The sequence below is a fragment of the Scomber scombrus genome, chromosome 20 (genome assembly GCF_963691925.1).
Source record: "Scomber scombrus chromosome 20, fScoSco1.1, whole genome shotgun sequence".
Lineage (NCBI taxonomy): Eukaryota > Metazoa > Chordata > Actinopteri > Scombriformes > Scombridae > Scomber > Scomber scombrus.
The window spans coordinates 22471229-22488796 of record NC_084989.1 but is presented as its reverse complement, the minus strand read 5'-3'; the positions used below and the strand labels follow the sequence as shown (position 1 = coordinate 22488796).

The 17568-nt window shown below is 41.7% G+C and overlaps 1 protein-coding gene across 1 annotated transcript in view; it reads right to left on the bottom strand.

Moving 5' to 3' along the window:
* LOC134002134 (ADP-ribosylation factor-like protein 5B) overlaps nt 1–17220 on the bottom strand; it is a 23745-nt gene extending 6525 nt beyond the window's left edge. Inside the window, exon 1 of the mRNA XM_062441416.1 lies at nt 17185–17220. Coding sequence (XP_062297400.1) covers nt 17185–17220 — 36 coding nt within the window. The remainder of the gene's footprint in view (nt 1–17184) is intronic.
* Nucleotides 17221–17568: the final 348 nt, after the last annotated feature.

Sequence of the window (17568 nt, the reverse complement as noted above, 5' to 3'; positions counted from 1 at the left end):
GATACAGTTTCATTGCAGAGCTGTTCTATGATAGCTAACTGGAAGCTGAGTGTCTCTACAGTAATATCCACCTAATAAAGTTGTTTAAAGTATTGAATCTAGCTGCATCGAGGTACCAGCGGCTCGATACAGCAGCGAGATAAGAAAGCAGAAGAGAGCAAACATCCCAGTGCAGTTGCTAATATTGAGGTCTGATTAAATATGTCTGCATTTTGGCTGTTCTGTCTATAATTCATTGTGTGTGTGTTGTTAAGCTTAAGTTAAAATACATTGATGAAACTGAGCTAAGAGTCTCTGATTATTACACACACACCAACAAAACTCTTTGCACCATTAGTCCGCTTTTAAACTGGAATCCACAGAGCACAGAGTGTTGATTATGTTGGCTCCATGTAGGTAAATACAGTTCTGTGCTCTACTACACTGTAAATATTTTGGGTTAATGCATTTTAACGTGGGTCAATTACAAAAAACATACGTAAAAAATGGCTCTTAAACCTGCATTAACTGATTTTTTTAGCCGCTTGTGTGCAGCAGGAACAACTTCTGAGCTCATCACTAATATATAATCACCTTTTAAGTTGATTTTTTTTCTTGCATTACCATTTATTTTTGTGATTTGCAGCTCTGTGAAGCACTTTTTGCATTAGTGCACCAATGCATTGTCTTGTCAGTTACGTATTATATCGACTATATATTGTATTGTCATGTATTGTGTATCACTTTTGCACAAGACAAATTTCTCTCACGACATTAAAGTTGATCTTTTCTTATCTTATATGTTGAATTTACTTATTTGGAGCCATGTTTCTGTCCTCCTGATGAGTATAAGTCCAATATTCACTCACTTCTAGCTCTATTTTTGGTCTCTATCAACTCCCGAGGGAAATATCTGTCTCTGTATCTGCTGATTGCTTCACTATCTTCACCTTCTAGCTGCTAACTGTGTCTGTTTAGTTTGGTGCTGAATAGTTAAAGCACATTCAGTTTGGGTTTTTTTTTAGAAAGCTGCTGTCTGCTGTGGCTGAAATCAATACTACGGAGAGCACACAAAAACAGTAAAAAGTTGCAGCCAGACAGCTAAACCATGAGCTGCAAATCGCTATAAAGCTCCGTAAAGCCGAAGGGGAGCTGCACAGTCGGGTGATAATTGTCTGCAGGTTTATACGCAACACTGCTGACATCTATTATAAAAAAGAAATATTGATTATAGCCACTTTAAATCTGTAAAAAGTGAAGTTTTTCTTGCACGGTTCAACTTTTTATTGTAATTTACCTCATTAAACGTGTATCTCTACATTTTACTGATGCCTATTAGAGACATAGTTCAACCTCAGAGACAGAAACAGACTCAGAACTTCCTTCCTTCCTTCCTTCCTTCTTTCCTTCCATCATTCCTTACTTCCTTTCTTCCATCTTTCCTTCCTTCCTTGACTCGAGGACACATGGTCGCTCTATACTGCCATATCAGGAGTGGACACAGGTGGCATTCACAGTAATTCCTTCCTCCCTCCTTTCCTTCCTTCCATCCTTCCTCCCTTCCTTCTTTCCTTTCCTCCCTTCCGTCCTTCCTTCCTTCCTTCTTTCCATCCTTCCTTCCTTCCATCCTACCTTCTTTCCTTTCCTTTCCTCCCTTCCTTCCTCCCTCCCTCCCTCCTTTTTTTCCTTACTTCCTTCCATCTTTCCTCCCTTCCTTCTTTCCTTTCCTCCCTTCCATCCTTCCCATCTTTCCTTCCTCCTTCCTTCTTTCCTTCCTTCCTTCCTTCCATCCTTCCTTCTTTCCTTTCTTTTCCTCCCATCCTCCCTCCTTTTTTCCTTCCTTCCTCCCATCTTTCCTTCCTTCCATCCTTCCCATCTTTCCTTCCTTCCCTCCTTTTCTTCCTTCTTTCCTTCCTTTCCACCCTTCCTTCCATCTTTCCTTCCTTCCTTGACTCGAGGACACACGCTCGCTCTATACTGCCATATCAGGAGTGGACGCAGGTGGGCTTTTCACACTAATGTGAGTCCACAGTGGCCACCACTCACTATTAAAGTAAACAGCCCAAAACTAAACCCTCTCCGCACTGCCAAACACACTCTCTCTCCGGTGATGAAGCACTTGAAGATCACGAGTTATTCTGTATTACATCAATACAACATCATAAAGCTGGAGACATCATAACAGAGGACAGAAAGAACAGATACTGAAGATAATTGATTGATTCTGACCCCAAAAGGATCGTGCCAATGACAGAAATAATATCCAAAGACATCAGCGGTGTTTTGATTTCTGTCAAATGTGCTATTATAAAAAGCCATGATTCATATATATGATGTTCGGGACGTTCAGTAAACTTTTAAAAGAACCACTAATGGGCTAAAACACACCACAATTAGATCACTGAAGATCTGTCAAGAGGGGGTTTCGCCTTGCCAAGAATGCTATTACACAAATGAAACTCTCCAAGAAGACTTCAAGTGCCGGAGGATAAATCTTTCAAATGTTTAACTAGGGGGAAAAAAAATAAAAATAAAAAATCCCCCCACAGAAGTCTATATAGTCTTAAGGCTTATTTTGTTGCCCTACTTTTACAGAGACTTTAAAAAAGACATGCAGTATAAAATAATTCAATTTAGAGGAGAACAGTCTATATCTGGTTGAAGCTATAATCTTGAAAGGGGTCATGAGAGAATAAAAGAGGCAAGAAAAATATCTGTTATACTAATTTATCTTTATATTTTCTTCAAGTTTTGCTTTTTTTATGGGTGAAAGACTTCTTCAATCTTTTCAGGCCTCTAAAAAAACAACCCAGGCATTGCTTCATTTTGAGCGCTCACAAGCCAAAAGGAATCAGTTGTAGAGCTATGGCTGATCTCCTAGGAGTTGTCGGAGTTGAAGGTATGAACACTGGATGAAAAATAATCACTTCAGCTGTAGTTTTAGTGAGGCAGACGTTATTGGGCTACAAGTCAGCGCTCCAAAACATACTTTTAACACAAAATTAGTGACAAGTAAACCCCGACTTCTCAAAAGCAGAAGTGTTGCGTGACAATATAGACACCAAAGTAGCAGTCATTATATTACACAGTGCTGTAAATAAACCAGAGAAGATCATCTGCTCTCATGTAGGGATGGGCAATATATCAATATATATCGATATCGTGATATGAGACTAGATATGGTCTTAGATTTAGGATATCGTAATATCGTGATATGTCATCAGTTTTTCTTTTCCTGGTTTTAAATGTTGCATTACTGTAAATGTGTGTAATTTTCTGAACTTACCAGACTGTTCTAGCTGTTCTGTTATTCACTTTTTACCCACTTTGTCATTATATCCACATTACTGAGGATTATTTATCAAACATTTCATTGTGTAAATACTCTGTGAAAGCATCAACAGTCATCTCTACATTATCGTTGCAATATCGATATCGAGGTATTTGGTCAAATATATCGTGATACTTAGTTTTGTCCATATCGCCCAGCCCTACTCTCATGCAAGTTAAATTCCTGATATTTGCACACGTATGTGGAACTGAATGTCTGTTTGGATATTTCTTCGGATTAAGACAAAATCCAATCAGAACAGAAGAGGAGGGAGGGGCCTTAAAGAGACAGGAGCTAAAACAGCTTGTTTCAGACAGAGGCTGAACTGAGCGGCTGCATATAGAGTCAGTATGAGCTAAATAAGGAGTTATTAACTGTAAATCATGCAAAAATATTCCAGTAGAGCCCAAGGACATAAACACAGACCTGTAAAGTTGCTGATGAAACTCTCCCTTTAAATAGAATAAAAAGGTTTTTATGCGTAAAAACATATTTTTCAATGTCAAAAAGCAGCGGTGCTAATGATAGCAGTAAATTTAAAAGTGTGAATCTAAAAAGAGGAGTGCAGAATCTGACAGGAGAATCCACGCTGGGCCCCGATGTGACTGTGATTCACATCTAATGAAACCCTCGGGGCCGGCAGCCAGCATCTGACTCAGGTTACCTAGCTACACACACACACACACACACACGTCAGGCCACTTGAGCCCCGGGGACCATCTCTAATTACAGACAATGAGAGAAAGAGAGAGAGAGAGAGAAAGAGAGAGAGTTGGGAAAATGAGAAGAGAGTGAAAGAGAGGATGAGAGAGGAAGAGAGGAGCCCCAGCTGTTCTGCTTCCTGCTGAATCTCTGAGTTCGACTGCTGTTTCCACCTCTCCACTCCACCAAAGGGCATCCTGTTAGCCGAGTGAGTCAAACCTGAACCTGTGCACACATCACACTAACTCATGCACACTCCAGCCAAATTAGCAAATTACCACAAAAACACTCCCGATTTAAACTGGAGGAAAAAAAAGGGTAAACTAAAAGCTTACCCATCTCGTGATGCGATTAATCCGCGGAGACAGGGGCCGCTTATCAAGCATGCCCAGAGGAATGAAGATCATGAGCTCGGGAGTTGCAGGACAGCTAAGACCGATGACTTCTGAGGCGCTGACATGTACGGCTGCAGTCCAGTGTGGTCCAGTGCAATGTAGTGTAATGCAGTGTTGTGTTGTGTGCAGCGCTAACTGAGTCACTTCACGCTCGCTGCACACATCAACACATCGGCCTGTCCCACATGGAGTCATAGGAAAAACTCTTCAGCCGGCAAATTGGGGACCGTTGCGACCAACACAGTCACGCACAGGTTGAGCAAACACAGGCAGGAGGAGGGTGACACACTTGTACTTGCATGTGTGTATGTATGTGTGTGTATGTGTGTGTATGTGTGAATGCAAACACACAGGGTCAGATTAAACTCGCTGTCCGCTTGCCCTCTGCTGACATAAAGACACGATAGATGAAAATGCACCGATAGAGACGCTCACATGAGGGGCGATGATACGCTCACATCACATCACAGGAGAGGTTTTTGGCAGCGTGCTAACTGTAGAGAACGATCTTTTTTAATTAGTTAAAAGTGGAGCTTGATATCGGGTGATTAGGGGGGTTTGGGTTACTCATGCACACACACACACACACACACACACACACACACACACACACACAGACTGGCTTGTTTTGCCACTTTAAGAGGACATTGCATTGACTTATAATGCATTAACACCAGAATTGCAATGATTAATGGATCTGCAGAGAAGTTATTTGCCAGCTAAGAAACTAAAATGTGCTTCTCCAGCTTCTCCACCTTTGTGTCGTCCTCCCTGTTCAAATTGACCCCGTCTGTTTTGACTGTTCCTTCTTTCCTCCCTTCCTTCCTTCCGTCTGTGCTTCCTCCCTCCCTCCTTCTCTCTTTTTTTCCTCCCCGCTACCTTCCTCCCTTCCTTCCTTCTTTCCTCCCTCCCTCCTACCTTCCTTCCTTCCTTCTTTCCTCCAACCTTCCTTCCTTCCTCCCTCCTTTCCTCCCTTCCTTCCCTTCCTTCCTCCCTCCTTTCCTCCCTTCTTCTTCCTTTTATCCCTTCCTCCCTTCCTTCCTTCCTTCCTTCCTTTTTCCTCCTTTCCTTCCTTCCTCCCTCCCTTCCTCCTTTCCTCCCTCCTTTCCTTCCTTCTTCCTCCCATCTTCCTCCTTTCCTCCCTTCTTCCTCCCTCCTTCCTCCTTTCCTTCATTCCTCCCTCCTTTCCTTCCTTCTTCCTCCCTTCCTCCTTTCCTCCCTTCCATCCTTCCTTCCTCCCTTCCTTCCTTGACTCGAGGACAACAGGAGGGTTAAAGACTAAATGACTAATTGACACATTAATTGATAATGATAGTTGCACCTTGGACGGTCAACCTCTACTTATCTGAACATCACCGTAATCTTAAACATTAAACTGAGTCTTAAACATTAACTTTTACCTTAATTGCTTAATTGAAACATGCTTTTTCTTGCATGGGTCATCACTCCCTGATAACATGATTAATAGGCTCGTGCAAACAGAGCGAGGGGGAACAAAGGAGACCAGCAATTTGGCAGATTAGTCAGGTAGGCCAAACTGGCTTGTTTTGCCACTTAAGACGACACTGCATTGACTTATAGCACATTAACACCAGAGCTGCAATGATTAATGGATCTGCAGAGTTAGTTATTTGCCAGCTAAGAAATTAAAATGTGCTAAAATGCTCTCTCAGCTTCTTTAATGTGGATGTTTTCTGCTTTTTTAAAGTCCTCTATGACCATAAATTCAATATCTTTGGGGTTTTAGTGACAGTTTAGTGTTGCATTTTGGCTCCTGGGTGTCATTTTAAAGACCAAATGACTAATCGACAGGTGAATTGATAATGAAAATAACATTTAGTTGCAGGCTTTATTAACACTCTGGACAGTTAACGTCTACTTGCATGAATATCACTATAATCTGAGACAAAAATTGAGTCTTAAACCCAAAATTTGACCTGTTTAGCTTATTGCAACGTGCCTTTCCTTGCATGAAAATGTTGATGATTACAAAGTCAGACCTTTAAGATTTTACTCAGGAGGGTTTTTTCCTCATTTTTTAATATTGAACATGTTACTGAATACACATATTGCTGTTTTTAATTCTTTTAAATCAATATTTTTCTTTATATTTAGTAAATAAATCATGATGTGGGCTTATTTGGAGCACACATGGGCTTTAATGCAGTCAATACCAATTAAGTACCAATTAAACCCACTTTATTCATCAAATATCTTTATTTTATATTCCAAAATCTACATGAACTAATGAATACATTTTCAAATGAGAGATAAATGTTGCTTTATAAGAAATGATCTCCCTTATAAATCATGTCAGTATCCATGAAAAACAGCTGGACTTAGATTTTGGTGCTTAATGGGAACATTTACCCTAACAGCTGATCTTAGATAGTTAGGTAGGGAGGGAGGAAGGAAGGAAGGAAGGAAGGAAGGTGGGAAGGATGGAAGGAAGGATGGAAGGAAGGAAGGTGGGAAGGAAGGAAGCAATGTGGGAAGGAAGGAAGGAAGGATGGCAGGAAGGAAGGAGGGAAGGAAGGAAGGATGGAAGGACAGAAGGAAGGAAGGAAGGAAGGAAGGAAGGAAGGAAGGAAGGAAGAAAAGAAAAAAGGACAGAAGGAAGTAAGGAAGGAAGGACAGAAGGAAGGAAGTAAGGACAGAAGGAAGGACAGAAGGAAGGAAGGGAGGAATGAAGGAAGGAAGGAAGGACAGAAGGAAGGAAGGAAGAAAGGAAAGAAGGAAGGACAGAAGGAAGGAAGGAAGAAGGGAAGGAAGGAAAGAAGGAAGGACAGAAGGAAGTAAGGAAGGAAGGACAGAAGGAAGGAAGTAAGGACAGAAGGAAGGAAGGGAGGAATGAAGGAAGGAAGGACAGAAGGAAGGAAGGAAGAAAGGAAAGATGGATGGAACAGAAGGAAGGAAGGAAGAAAGGAAGGAAGGAAAGAAGGAAGGACAGAAGGAAGTAAGGAAGGAAGGACAAAAGGAAGGAAGTCAGGACAGAAGGAAGGACAGAAGGAAGGAAGGAAGGGAGGAATGAAGGAAGGAAGGGAGGAATGAAGGAAGGAAGGAAGGAAGGACAGAAGGAAGGAAGGAAGGAAAAAAGGAAGGAAAGAAGGAAGGACAGATGGAGGGAACATTTACCCTAACAGCTGAAAACATTGGTTAGAACATTAGAAAAGTCATCAAATGTAATAAGTTACATTACTTTGATGAAGTCATTGAACTAGTTACATTACTTATTACATTTTAAATAGAGTAACTAGTAATCTGTAACCTTAGCAACACTGAGCATGAGTCCTAATAATATGACGAGGGAGAACGAGAGACCGGCAGTTTGGCAGATTAGTCCGACATCATTAAAGGATCAGGTTGCTAATGTTCTCTATTTTTGTTTCCTGTAATCAAATCCACTAATTTTTTTCTTCCGGTTCCGTTTTTTAAGTGAGTCTACGAGAAAAAAAAGTCAAAAATGAATGTGTTCATTTTTAAGTAGGCTTAATCATTCACAAAAAAAAAAACAGCTGGGCTTTGGTGCTTAATGGGAACATTTACCCTAACAGCTGATCTTAGATCTTAGGAAGGAAAGAAGGAATTAAAGAAGGAAGGAAAGAAGGAAGGATGGAATGACAGAACGAAGGAAGGAAGGCAGGAAGGAGGGAAGGAAGGAAGGTGGGAAGGAAGGACAGAAGGAAGGAAGGAAGGTAGGTAGGAAGGATGGAAGGAAGGAAAGTAGGAAGGTAGGAAAGAAGGAAGGAAGGTGGGAAGGAAGGAAGGTGGGAAGGAAGGAAGGACGGAAGGAAGGGAGGTGGGAAGGAAGGAAGGTAGGTAGGAAGGACAGAAGGAAGAAATGAAGGAAGGACAGAAGGACAGAAGGAAGGAAGGAAGAAAGGAATAAAGGAAGGACAGAAGGAAGGAAGGAAGGACAGAAGGTAGGAAGGAAGGAAGGTGGGAAGGAAGGAAGGAAGGAAGGAAGGTGGGAAGGAAGGAAGGACAGAAGGTAGGAAGGAAGGAAGGTGGGAAGGAAGGAAGGAAGTAAGGACAGAAGGAAGGACAGAAGGAAGGAAGGAAGGACAGAAGGAAGGAAGGAAGGAAGGAAGGACAGAAGGAAGGAAGGAAGGAAAGAAGGAAGAAAGGAAGGAAGGAAGGAAGGAAGGAAGGAAGGAAGGAAGGATAAGGTTGCTAATGTTCTCTATTTTTGTTTCCTGTAATCAAATCCACTAATTTGTTCTTCCGGTTCTGTTTTTTAAGTGAAAAACAGGTCAAAAATGAAAGCATCCATTTTTAAGTAGGCTTAATCATTTCCTTTAAAAAAACAACCAGCTGGGCTTTTGTAGCTTTTAGCAAACGTGAAATAAAAGTAAGTAGAGCACTTTTTAAAGGATTATTTTCAGCGGTGCATTAATACGCAGTTTGTGCTCTCGTGAGTATTTACAGCACGTGCATCACAGATAAAGGCTCATTCATGTGTTTCAACATTTTATATAAGTGTAAAATATGTCAAATGTTTCATGCACACTTTATAGATCATCGTTTTCAGTTTTTAGTTTCCTGTTTTATTCTATCTTAGCTTCATTTAATTTCACATTTAACACTTTTAACGTCTTTTTATGTTGCTACAATTTTGCTCTTATATTCTGTCTTGATGCATTTTTATGTTTTATATAAAGCACTTTGAATTTCCTTGTTGTTGAAATGTGCTAATAATTCATTTCCTTCCTTGTTCCTCCCTTCCATCATTCCTTCCTCCCTCCTTTCCTTCCTTCTTCCTCCCTTCCTTCCTCCTTTCCATCCTTCCTTCCACCCTCCCTCCCTCCTTCTCTTTCTTTCCTTCCCCCGACCTTCCTTCCTTCCTTTCTTTCCTTCCTTCATCCATTTCTTCCTTCCTTCTTCCTCCCTTCCATCCTTCCTTCCTCCCTCCTTTCCTTCCTTCTTCCTCCTTCTGTTTTATTCTATTTTAGCTTCATTTAATTTCACATTTAACACTTTTAACGTCTTTTTATTTTGCCACATGTTGCTTTTATATTCTGTCTTGATGCATTTTTATGTTTTATATAAAGCAATTTGAATTTCCTTGTTGTTGAAATGTGCTAATAATCCATTTCCTTCCTTGTTCCTCCCTCCTTTCCTTCCTTCTTCCTCCCTTCCATCCTTCCTTCCTCCCTCCTTTCCTTCCTTCTTCCTCCCTTCCTTCCTCCTTTCCATCCTTCCTTCCTCCCTCCCTCCCTCCTTCTCTTTCTTTCCTTCCCCCGACCTTCCTTCCTTCCTTTCCTTCCTTCCCTCCTTTCCTTCCTTCATCCGTTCCTTCCTTCCTCCCTCCTTTCCTTCATTCTTCCTCCCTCCCTTCCATCCTTCCTTCCTCCCTCCTTTGCTTCCTTCTTCCTCCCTTCCTTCCTCCTTCTGTTTTATTCTATTTTAGCTTCATTTAATTTCACATTTAACGTCTTTTTATGCCACCACATGTTGCTTTTATATTCTGTCTTGATGCATTTTGATGTTTTATATAAAGCACTTTGAATTTCCTTGTTGTTGAAATGTGCTAATAATTCATTTTATAGCTGGAGTAGCTCAATCTAAATCAGGTTTTATTATCAGTGCACACCTCAAAATTGTCGTGCTTCCCGCTCCCTTTGAGATTAATTAGAGCTGCTTACAATAAATGATGCTCTAGTCCAATATTGACAACTCATAAAATGCTTTCAGGAAAAGAAAGTCGGTGAAAAAAGCTTCACAATACATCAACAAGTACAAAAACAGGTCAAATTATCACAGTTTCTAAATTCTAAACATAAAGATGAAACATTTCCAGATTAAAATGAGCTTTTAAAACACAGTTCAAACAGTTTGAGCAGTTCATCCATCGTGTAGTCACATGCTCGTCTGTATACTGTACAATCTTTACAGGAGGGAGGGGTGGGGGGGGACGGTCCACGGCCGCGCTGCATCACAATAACACCCCACCGGGGGCCGATTGCTTGCGTCCGCCGCTTGATCCCCCCCTGACTCACTTTGTAATGATTGCTTCTCTCGGTAAAGAGATTTAAATCTGCTTCAGCCTTTCCACCAATCCAGGATTTAGAGTAAAAAGAAATGACCGACATGAAACAGGAGCTGTCAAAAGGAGACGTGGTGGTGGAAAGGGAAAGAGAGCACGCTTCTGCAGGGGTTGAGACCCAAAAAAGGGGGCGAAAGATGACTGAGAGGATAAAAAAAAGACATATTTAAGGTATTTTTATTCGTGCAAACATTCCTTATAATTATCCGCAATTTCTTGCAGTGGTGTTGGATAATATGAGATGTTCAGACACTGAATATAAAGCAACAAAACAAACTGACACACATGAAAAATATGCAATTAATCTGACCTATATTGAAACAGAAGCCATCAAAAGCTCGTCTCTATACTTTAGGAGACGTGGCAGTATGAAGGCAGAGAGCAGCCCTTCTGCAGGGTTCCCAACCTGAGGATTGAGACCCAAAAAAAGACATCTAAAAAGGTATTTTGTTTGTGCCAGCCTTCCTTATCATTCCCCCTATTTCTTGCAGTGGTGTTTGATAATATGAGCTATTCAGAGAGAAAATAAACTGATATTGCTTCATTTTAACATAAGAAAAGCCCCCATACAGTATATAACATGACAACAATGCAATCAATCTGCCCCTAAATCATCTAATTATCAGGTTTCAAAGACAGCATTCAGGTGCATGAACAAACTCTTTCCAACTTGCAGATTGTGTTTCAGCTGCGGTCGAAGCCTCGTGAGCATCGATGCCTTTTTCTCTCTTTTTCTACGGGACTAAAAAAAAAAAAGGAAGGCACGCACACAGTCCCGCATGAATCCGCATGATTAAAAACTAAGCTCTACTTATATTAGGTGCAGTTCAGAGGGTAAAGGGTAAAGGCCTACGTAGACAGGATATAGATTGTGACACGATTGCTGTCGAAACCGAACACAGCGATAGAAGCTACGAAGAGTTCCAAAAAAAACAAAAAAAACAAGCCAGCAGTACAAGTAATATAATATCGCACAATCTCTGGATAAAGAAATAAGCCGCTGATACACACAGAAACAAGGACAGGTTGTGTGTTAATTTGTTTTTTTGTTTTTTTTTGTTTTTTTTTACCTTTGGCTTCTTAGGCATGCTCGTCCTCCCACAAAGCCCGGGACACCTGTGTCGCCTCTCCGTTCCACAGCGACTGTAATGAATTATGCAAATCCCCCTGGTTTTTGTTCAGAGTACCATGACCCAAGGGTGCAAGCAGCTGACGCCTGGCATAAAAAAATAAAAATAAAAAAAAGCCAACCTCTCTCTTCTGCCTCAGTCAAAAAAAAAAAAAGGAAAAAAAAGAAGGGATAACAGTGACTGACTACTGCTGCTCTTAAATACAACCGGTGTCACCAGGGTGATATCTAAAAGCAGAGGAAATGAGATGCGGCCATCCTCAAGAGCTCTTCCAACAGCAAATGTCATGCCTCATGTGGAGTGAAGCCGGCTGAAGAGTCCCACATACACACACACACACACACATGCATGCATGAATGGACACACATGCACACACACACACACACACACACACACACACACACACACACACACACACACACACACACAGAGTCTAGTGTTTAAGCTCTGCGGTGTCATGGTTAGCGCTGAAGTGTTTTTCTTGCTGGCCGGGCATTAAGCTTTAATTTGATGGTGTGACATCTGTTGCATGGTTAACTAAACTGTATGACGCTGTATGACTATAAGACCGGAAAACACACACACACACACACATACACACATATATATAACTGACAACTCCACAAACACTATAAAAGCATATTATTCTCCTCTGTTGGTAAGTTTTAGTCGCTGTGATGCAGAGCTGCAGTGGCGGAGCCGGCCGCCGCTGTAGTAGAACATGTGACCTCCTGCAGCTGTACATCCCCGGCCAGACAGACAGAGAGTCGGGCAGTAACAGCACCATCTGGAGCCCTAATCCGCCTGGCACTGCCCACCCATGTGATTATGAATGTGGCCCTCAAAAGTCATTAAGCTTATTGGATAGACAAGGAGATACCTGGGATCAGCTGCAGCTACAGCAGCAGCAGCAGAAATGTTTCAATCTCTACACAGAAGTCAGAGTTTATTTATTTAAAGCATGAAGGAGAAGATGTGTTTATCTCTGTCTGACACTTTGATCCAGAGAGCTGAATACAATCCAGATGAATTAACCTTTGTGTCGTCCTCCCGGGTCAAATTGACCCCGTCTGTTTTGACTGTTCCTTCTTTCCATCTGTCCTTCCTCCCTCCCCCTTCTCTCTTTCTTTCCTTCCTCTCTCTTTCCTCCCTCCATCCCCCTTTTTACTTCCTTCTGTCCTTCCTTCCTCTCTCCCTCCTTCTTTCCTTCCTCCCTCCCTTCCTTCCTTCTTCCGTTCCTTCCTTCCTTCTTCCGTTCCTTCCTTCCTTCCTTCCTTTCTTCCCTTCCTCCTTCTCTTTCTTTCCTTCCCCCTACCTTCCTCCCTTCCTTCTTTCTTCTGTCCTTCTTTCCTTCCTTCCTCCCTCCCTCTTTTCCTTTCTCCCTCCTACCTTCCTTCCTTCCTTCTTTCCTTTCCTCCTTCCTTCCTCCTTCCTTCCTTCATCCGTTCCTTCCTTCCTCCCTCCTTTCATTCCTTATTCCTCCCTTCCATCACCCCTTCCTTCCCCCCTTCCTTCCTCCCTCCTTTTCTTCCTTCCCTCCTTTCCTTCCTTCTTCCATCCTTCCTTCCTCCTTCCTTTCCATCCTTCCTTCCTTGGCTCGAGGACAACAGGAGGGTTAATGTCATTATGAGTCTTTTACCAACCTAATTTAACTCATACTGCTACTTTATAATAAATATATAAACTGATAATAGACTTTTAGCAACTAGACCAACTAACTGACAGCCTGGTAAGCTTTGACTGGTCATACTATAAATAAACAGGACAAATATATGAAATAAATTCATGTTTTTCATGCATTGTTTTGTAAGTCTGATCATTTATCTTTACATTCATTTAAAGATAAAATAAAAGAATCTCTTATTAGTCCCACGATGGGGAAATTTCCAGCGTTACAGCAGCAAAGTGGAGAGAAGAGCATCAATAAAGAAATTAAGAATGATAAATAGGAAGTAAAACCAGCAGAAAAAGTAAAAATAGCAACAGTGTGTTAAGAGGAATATAATGTGTAATAATAATAATAATATATCTGAGAGTGATATTGCACAGTTGAACTGAAAGAAAAATTACACACTTGCACAGATGTCTGTTGCATCATACTGTGTGGATGTAAATTAAGTTAAATATGATGCAAATTTCATAGTTCATATATTCAGTGTTGTATGTATATTTGCTGTTAATGCTCCTTTAGTCAGAGTGAGTGACGTCATGTGGAGCGGAGGAGTTTAGGATGAGAGCTGCATCAGGAACGGGAGCATATAGTTTTTCTACCTTATGTGACCGATGTTATTTCATCTTTTTGTTTTAGTATGTTCAATATGTTAAAATTTGCATCAGACTAAGTTCCTGTTCATACAGCTCATTCGTTGCTTATCTGACACCAAGAAGAAAAGACACAATAGCATCTAAACTTTCTACAGATGTATAAAGAGAGAGAGAGAAGTGGAGGATAAAGTGTTGGAGATGGAGCCAAAGTCATTCCTATAAGTTGCTCAGTGGTGCATGAACTTAAAAATGTCACTTCCAAAAAATATACTGCACACACTCTATGGCAAGGGTGTCAAACATGCGGCCCGTGGGCCAGAACTGGCCCGCTGAGGGGTCCAATCTGGCCCACTTTCCTTTCATCCTTCCTTCCTTTCCTCCCTTTCTTCCATCTCTCCTTCCTTCTTTCCTTTCTTCCATCCATCTGTCCTTCCTTCTTTCCTTCCTTCCTTCCATCTGTCCTTCCTCCCCTTCTTCTTCCTTCCTTTCTTTTTTCCTTCCTTCCATCTCTCCTTCCTTCCTTCCTTCCTTCATCTCTCCTTCCTTCCATCTCCCCTCCTTTCCTTTCTTCCATCCATCTGTACTTCATTCTTTCCTTCCTTCCTTCCATTTGTCCTTCCTTCTTTCGTTCCTCCCTTCCATCTTTCCTTCTTCCCCTTATTCCTTCCTTCCTTTCTTCCTCCCATCTGTCCTTCCTTCTTTCCTTCCTTCCATCCTTCCTTCCTTCCATCTCTCCTTCCTTCCTTCCTACCATCTCCCCTCCTTTCCTTTCTTCCATCCATCTGTCCTTCATTCTTTCCTTCCTTCCTTCCATCTGTCCTTCCTTCTTTCCTTCCTCCCTTCCATCTTTCCTTCTTCCCCTTCTTCCTTCCTTCCTTCTTTCCTTTCTTCCATCCATCTGTCCTTCCTTCTTTCCTTCCTCCCTTCCATCTGTCCTTCCTTCCTTTCTTTTTTCCTTCCTTCCATATCTCATTCCTTCCTTCCTTCCTTCCTTCCTTCCTTCCTTCCTTCCTTCCTTCCTTCCTTCCTTCCTTCCTTCCTTCCTTCCTTCCTTCCTTCCTTCCTTCCTTCCTTCCTTCCCTTCTTCCTTTGCTCCCTCTTTCCTTCCTTCCTTCCTTCCTTTTTTCTTTTTACTGGTTCGGCCCACATCAGATCTAATTGGGCTGTACCTCTTCTCTATGGGCTCAATGCATCCATGCAGCATGCTCAGTAGAGACTTCCACTAGCTGAGAGTGCTAACTTGCAGTTTCGCTCCGCAGCTAACATGAATGGGGATAAAATGATTTAAATCGAGCGGCTCTTCTAGACTTTCTAAATGTTATCAGACTGAACGGATCAGTCATTTTGCAGGTTGTGACCCTCAAAAATAAAATCATCAGCTTATTTACAGACTTTCTCTTTGTCTGTGAAGTCAAGTGACGCTGATCATGCTCTGCCTTTTTGACCAGGTCTCCTTTGGAAATAGAGATAATGTGTCTCGAGAGACTTCCTGTAAAAGTTAAATAAATGAATGAATATCATGGGGGGAAAATTGCCATTAAATCTTCTGATCACATTAATGCTCCCGAGGGCTTAAAGCCTTTTAATTTTATTGCATGTCCTCTGAATCTTCTTGAGATGAATTTGAGAGGCTGCCACATGATTATAGATAATTAAATAATTTTACATAATCTGCTACACAAAATTATGTCTCTCTTTTATGTCTTTTTTACCTAATATCTGATTTTTTTTTCTTATCAAAAGGTCTAAAAAATTAATTAAAATGAAGCAATCAGTTTGAACTGCTCACATTTTTTGCACTTTTCCGCTATTAGGTGTCACAATTTGCTTTGTTTTAACAGATTTTATATCTACTCTTGTGCATTTTTCAGGATATTTCCATTTTTAGGCCAACAACTGGAAAATCTCTATTATCAGAAGCATCAGTATATTGTTTAGAGAGTCCTCACACACACACACACACACACCACAGAGAGCTCAATGAAGCTGACAAATCCCAGACGGATCAAACGTTTTACCTCGTGTCACCTCACATTTTTCTGTCTCGGTTTACCTTGAACGCACCACAAAGACGACAGTAAACAACAGCCAGCAGAGCGCCAGCATGTACGATCATTTCCTGTTTGAGTTCCTAATCCAGGAAATCATTTCACCAGTTTCATCAGCATCCATGCATGTGCAGAACTGCTGATTCTAATAAGCTACATCATATTAAAACTGCAAAAAAAGTATTGTTTATTATCATTTTTAACAAGCATTGCAGTAATTTGAAGGGTCTCAACTTTCCTGCTCTGTGTGTGCAGCGATGATCAGGTTCAATGTGAGGACAGAGAGCAGGGCTCGCAGTGCTGCAGCATCACATATGCGCCATATGGGCGGGTTGAGTAAAAAGTGGAGCAGCGTTTCCCTCCGGAGGAGAACACAGAAGTACATCTCTATTTATGCACACGTGCACATGTACATACAATAAACTGGACGGGGATGCAAAGTTATCGCCGCATCAAAAACATGAGTGCCTGTTGAAAGGGGGGGGAGCACAACATATGGTGGTCCACACACACACAGGGGAGGATTTAGCCTCAGGTTCATCACACCATCCATGACTGTGTGACACTTGCACCTGACGTACAGTAGCTCCACAGAGTAGAGTTAATTGCATAACAATAGAGGCCGAGTGGAACTGAGCGGCTAAGTCTGCAGACAGAAACTCTGTAGTAAACTATAACTCCATCCTCTCCTCTCTTCCTCCTCTCCTCTCCTCCTCTCTGCCCCACCCCCCTCTTTTCCCCCCCAAGTAGCTGATTTCATCCTCGCAAAGCCACTCTCGCTCTAATCTCCTCTGATCCGTCTGCGCTGGCAAAGAATCAGATATCAAACTCACACACACACACATTAAAAAAAACTGGAGACATAGATAGATAGATGGATAGATGGATAGATAGATAGGAAATACTGGATTTATCTGCTGTTATCATTGTTATTATTTTATGACTATTATCAAACAGCTGTGCATTTTCTTTGGAGATTCAGCATTTGTGTGTAACGTCAACTCATCATCAGTCATCTTCCTTGTAACACAGGCAGAGTTGGCAGACTGATAACCAGATTTCATAAAGTGGGCATGTAGTAGCTTGTAGTTATATAATACCTAAATCTCTAAGCCTCTCTTTGGAATAACCACTGGGCACAGGAGCATCAAAAACCAGTGGAAATGTACTGTAATGGTCTTCTATAATCTGATAAACTGGAAGATCTTATCGATAGCGATGCATGACAAACGTTACATTGCTTTCAGGAGAGTAAGTAGTTCAAGAGTAGCTTCTCCTCAGCACTTACCCATGAGACATTTTTATTCTTGGCTTGTTTGATCATGGCAACGAGAGCGGGGGCCTGTTAATTGCAGAGAAGAGCCCCCCCCTCCTCGGCAGATCTCTCAGCCCCACAGCCTGTTGCTCAGGCAGGTCTGATAGGGATCAGAGGTGATGACCGGGGGGCAAGTCGCGCTCAGCCATAGGTCATCATCTGCCCTCCAAACCTGCGAGCCTGGATCGCCTCCTCTGACTGAATCCAGCATCTGTCAGGAGGATCGAACCACACTCCACACTCAAGAGGAAAAAGAAAATAAGAAGAAAGTGGCAAAGTTTTCACGCCTCTCGAAAGCTCCGGACGATCCCGATCATGATCCGGATTCGTCTTCAAGGTGTCGCAGAAAAGTCAAGG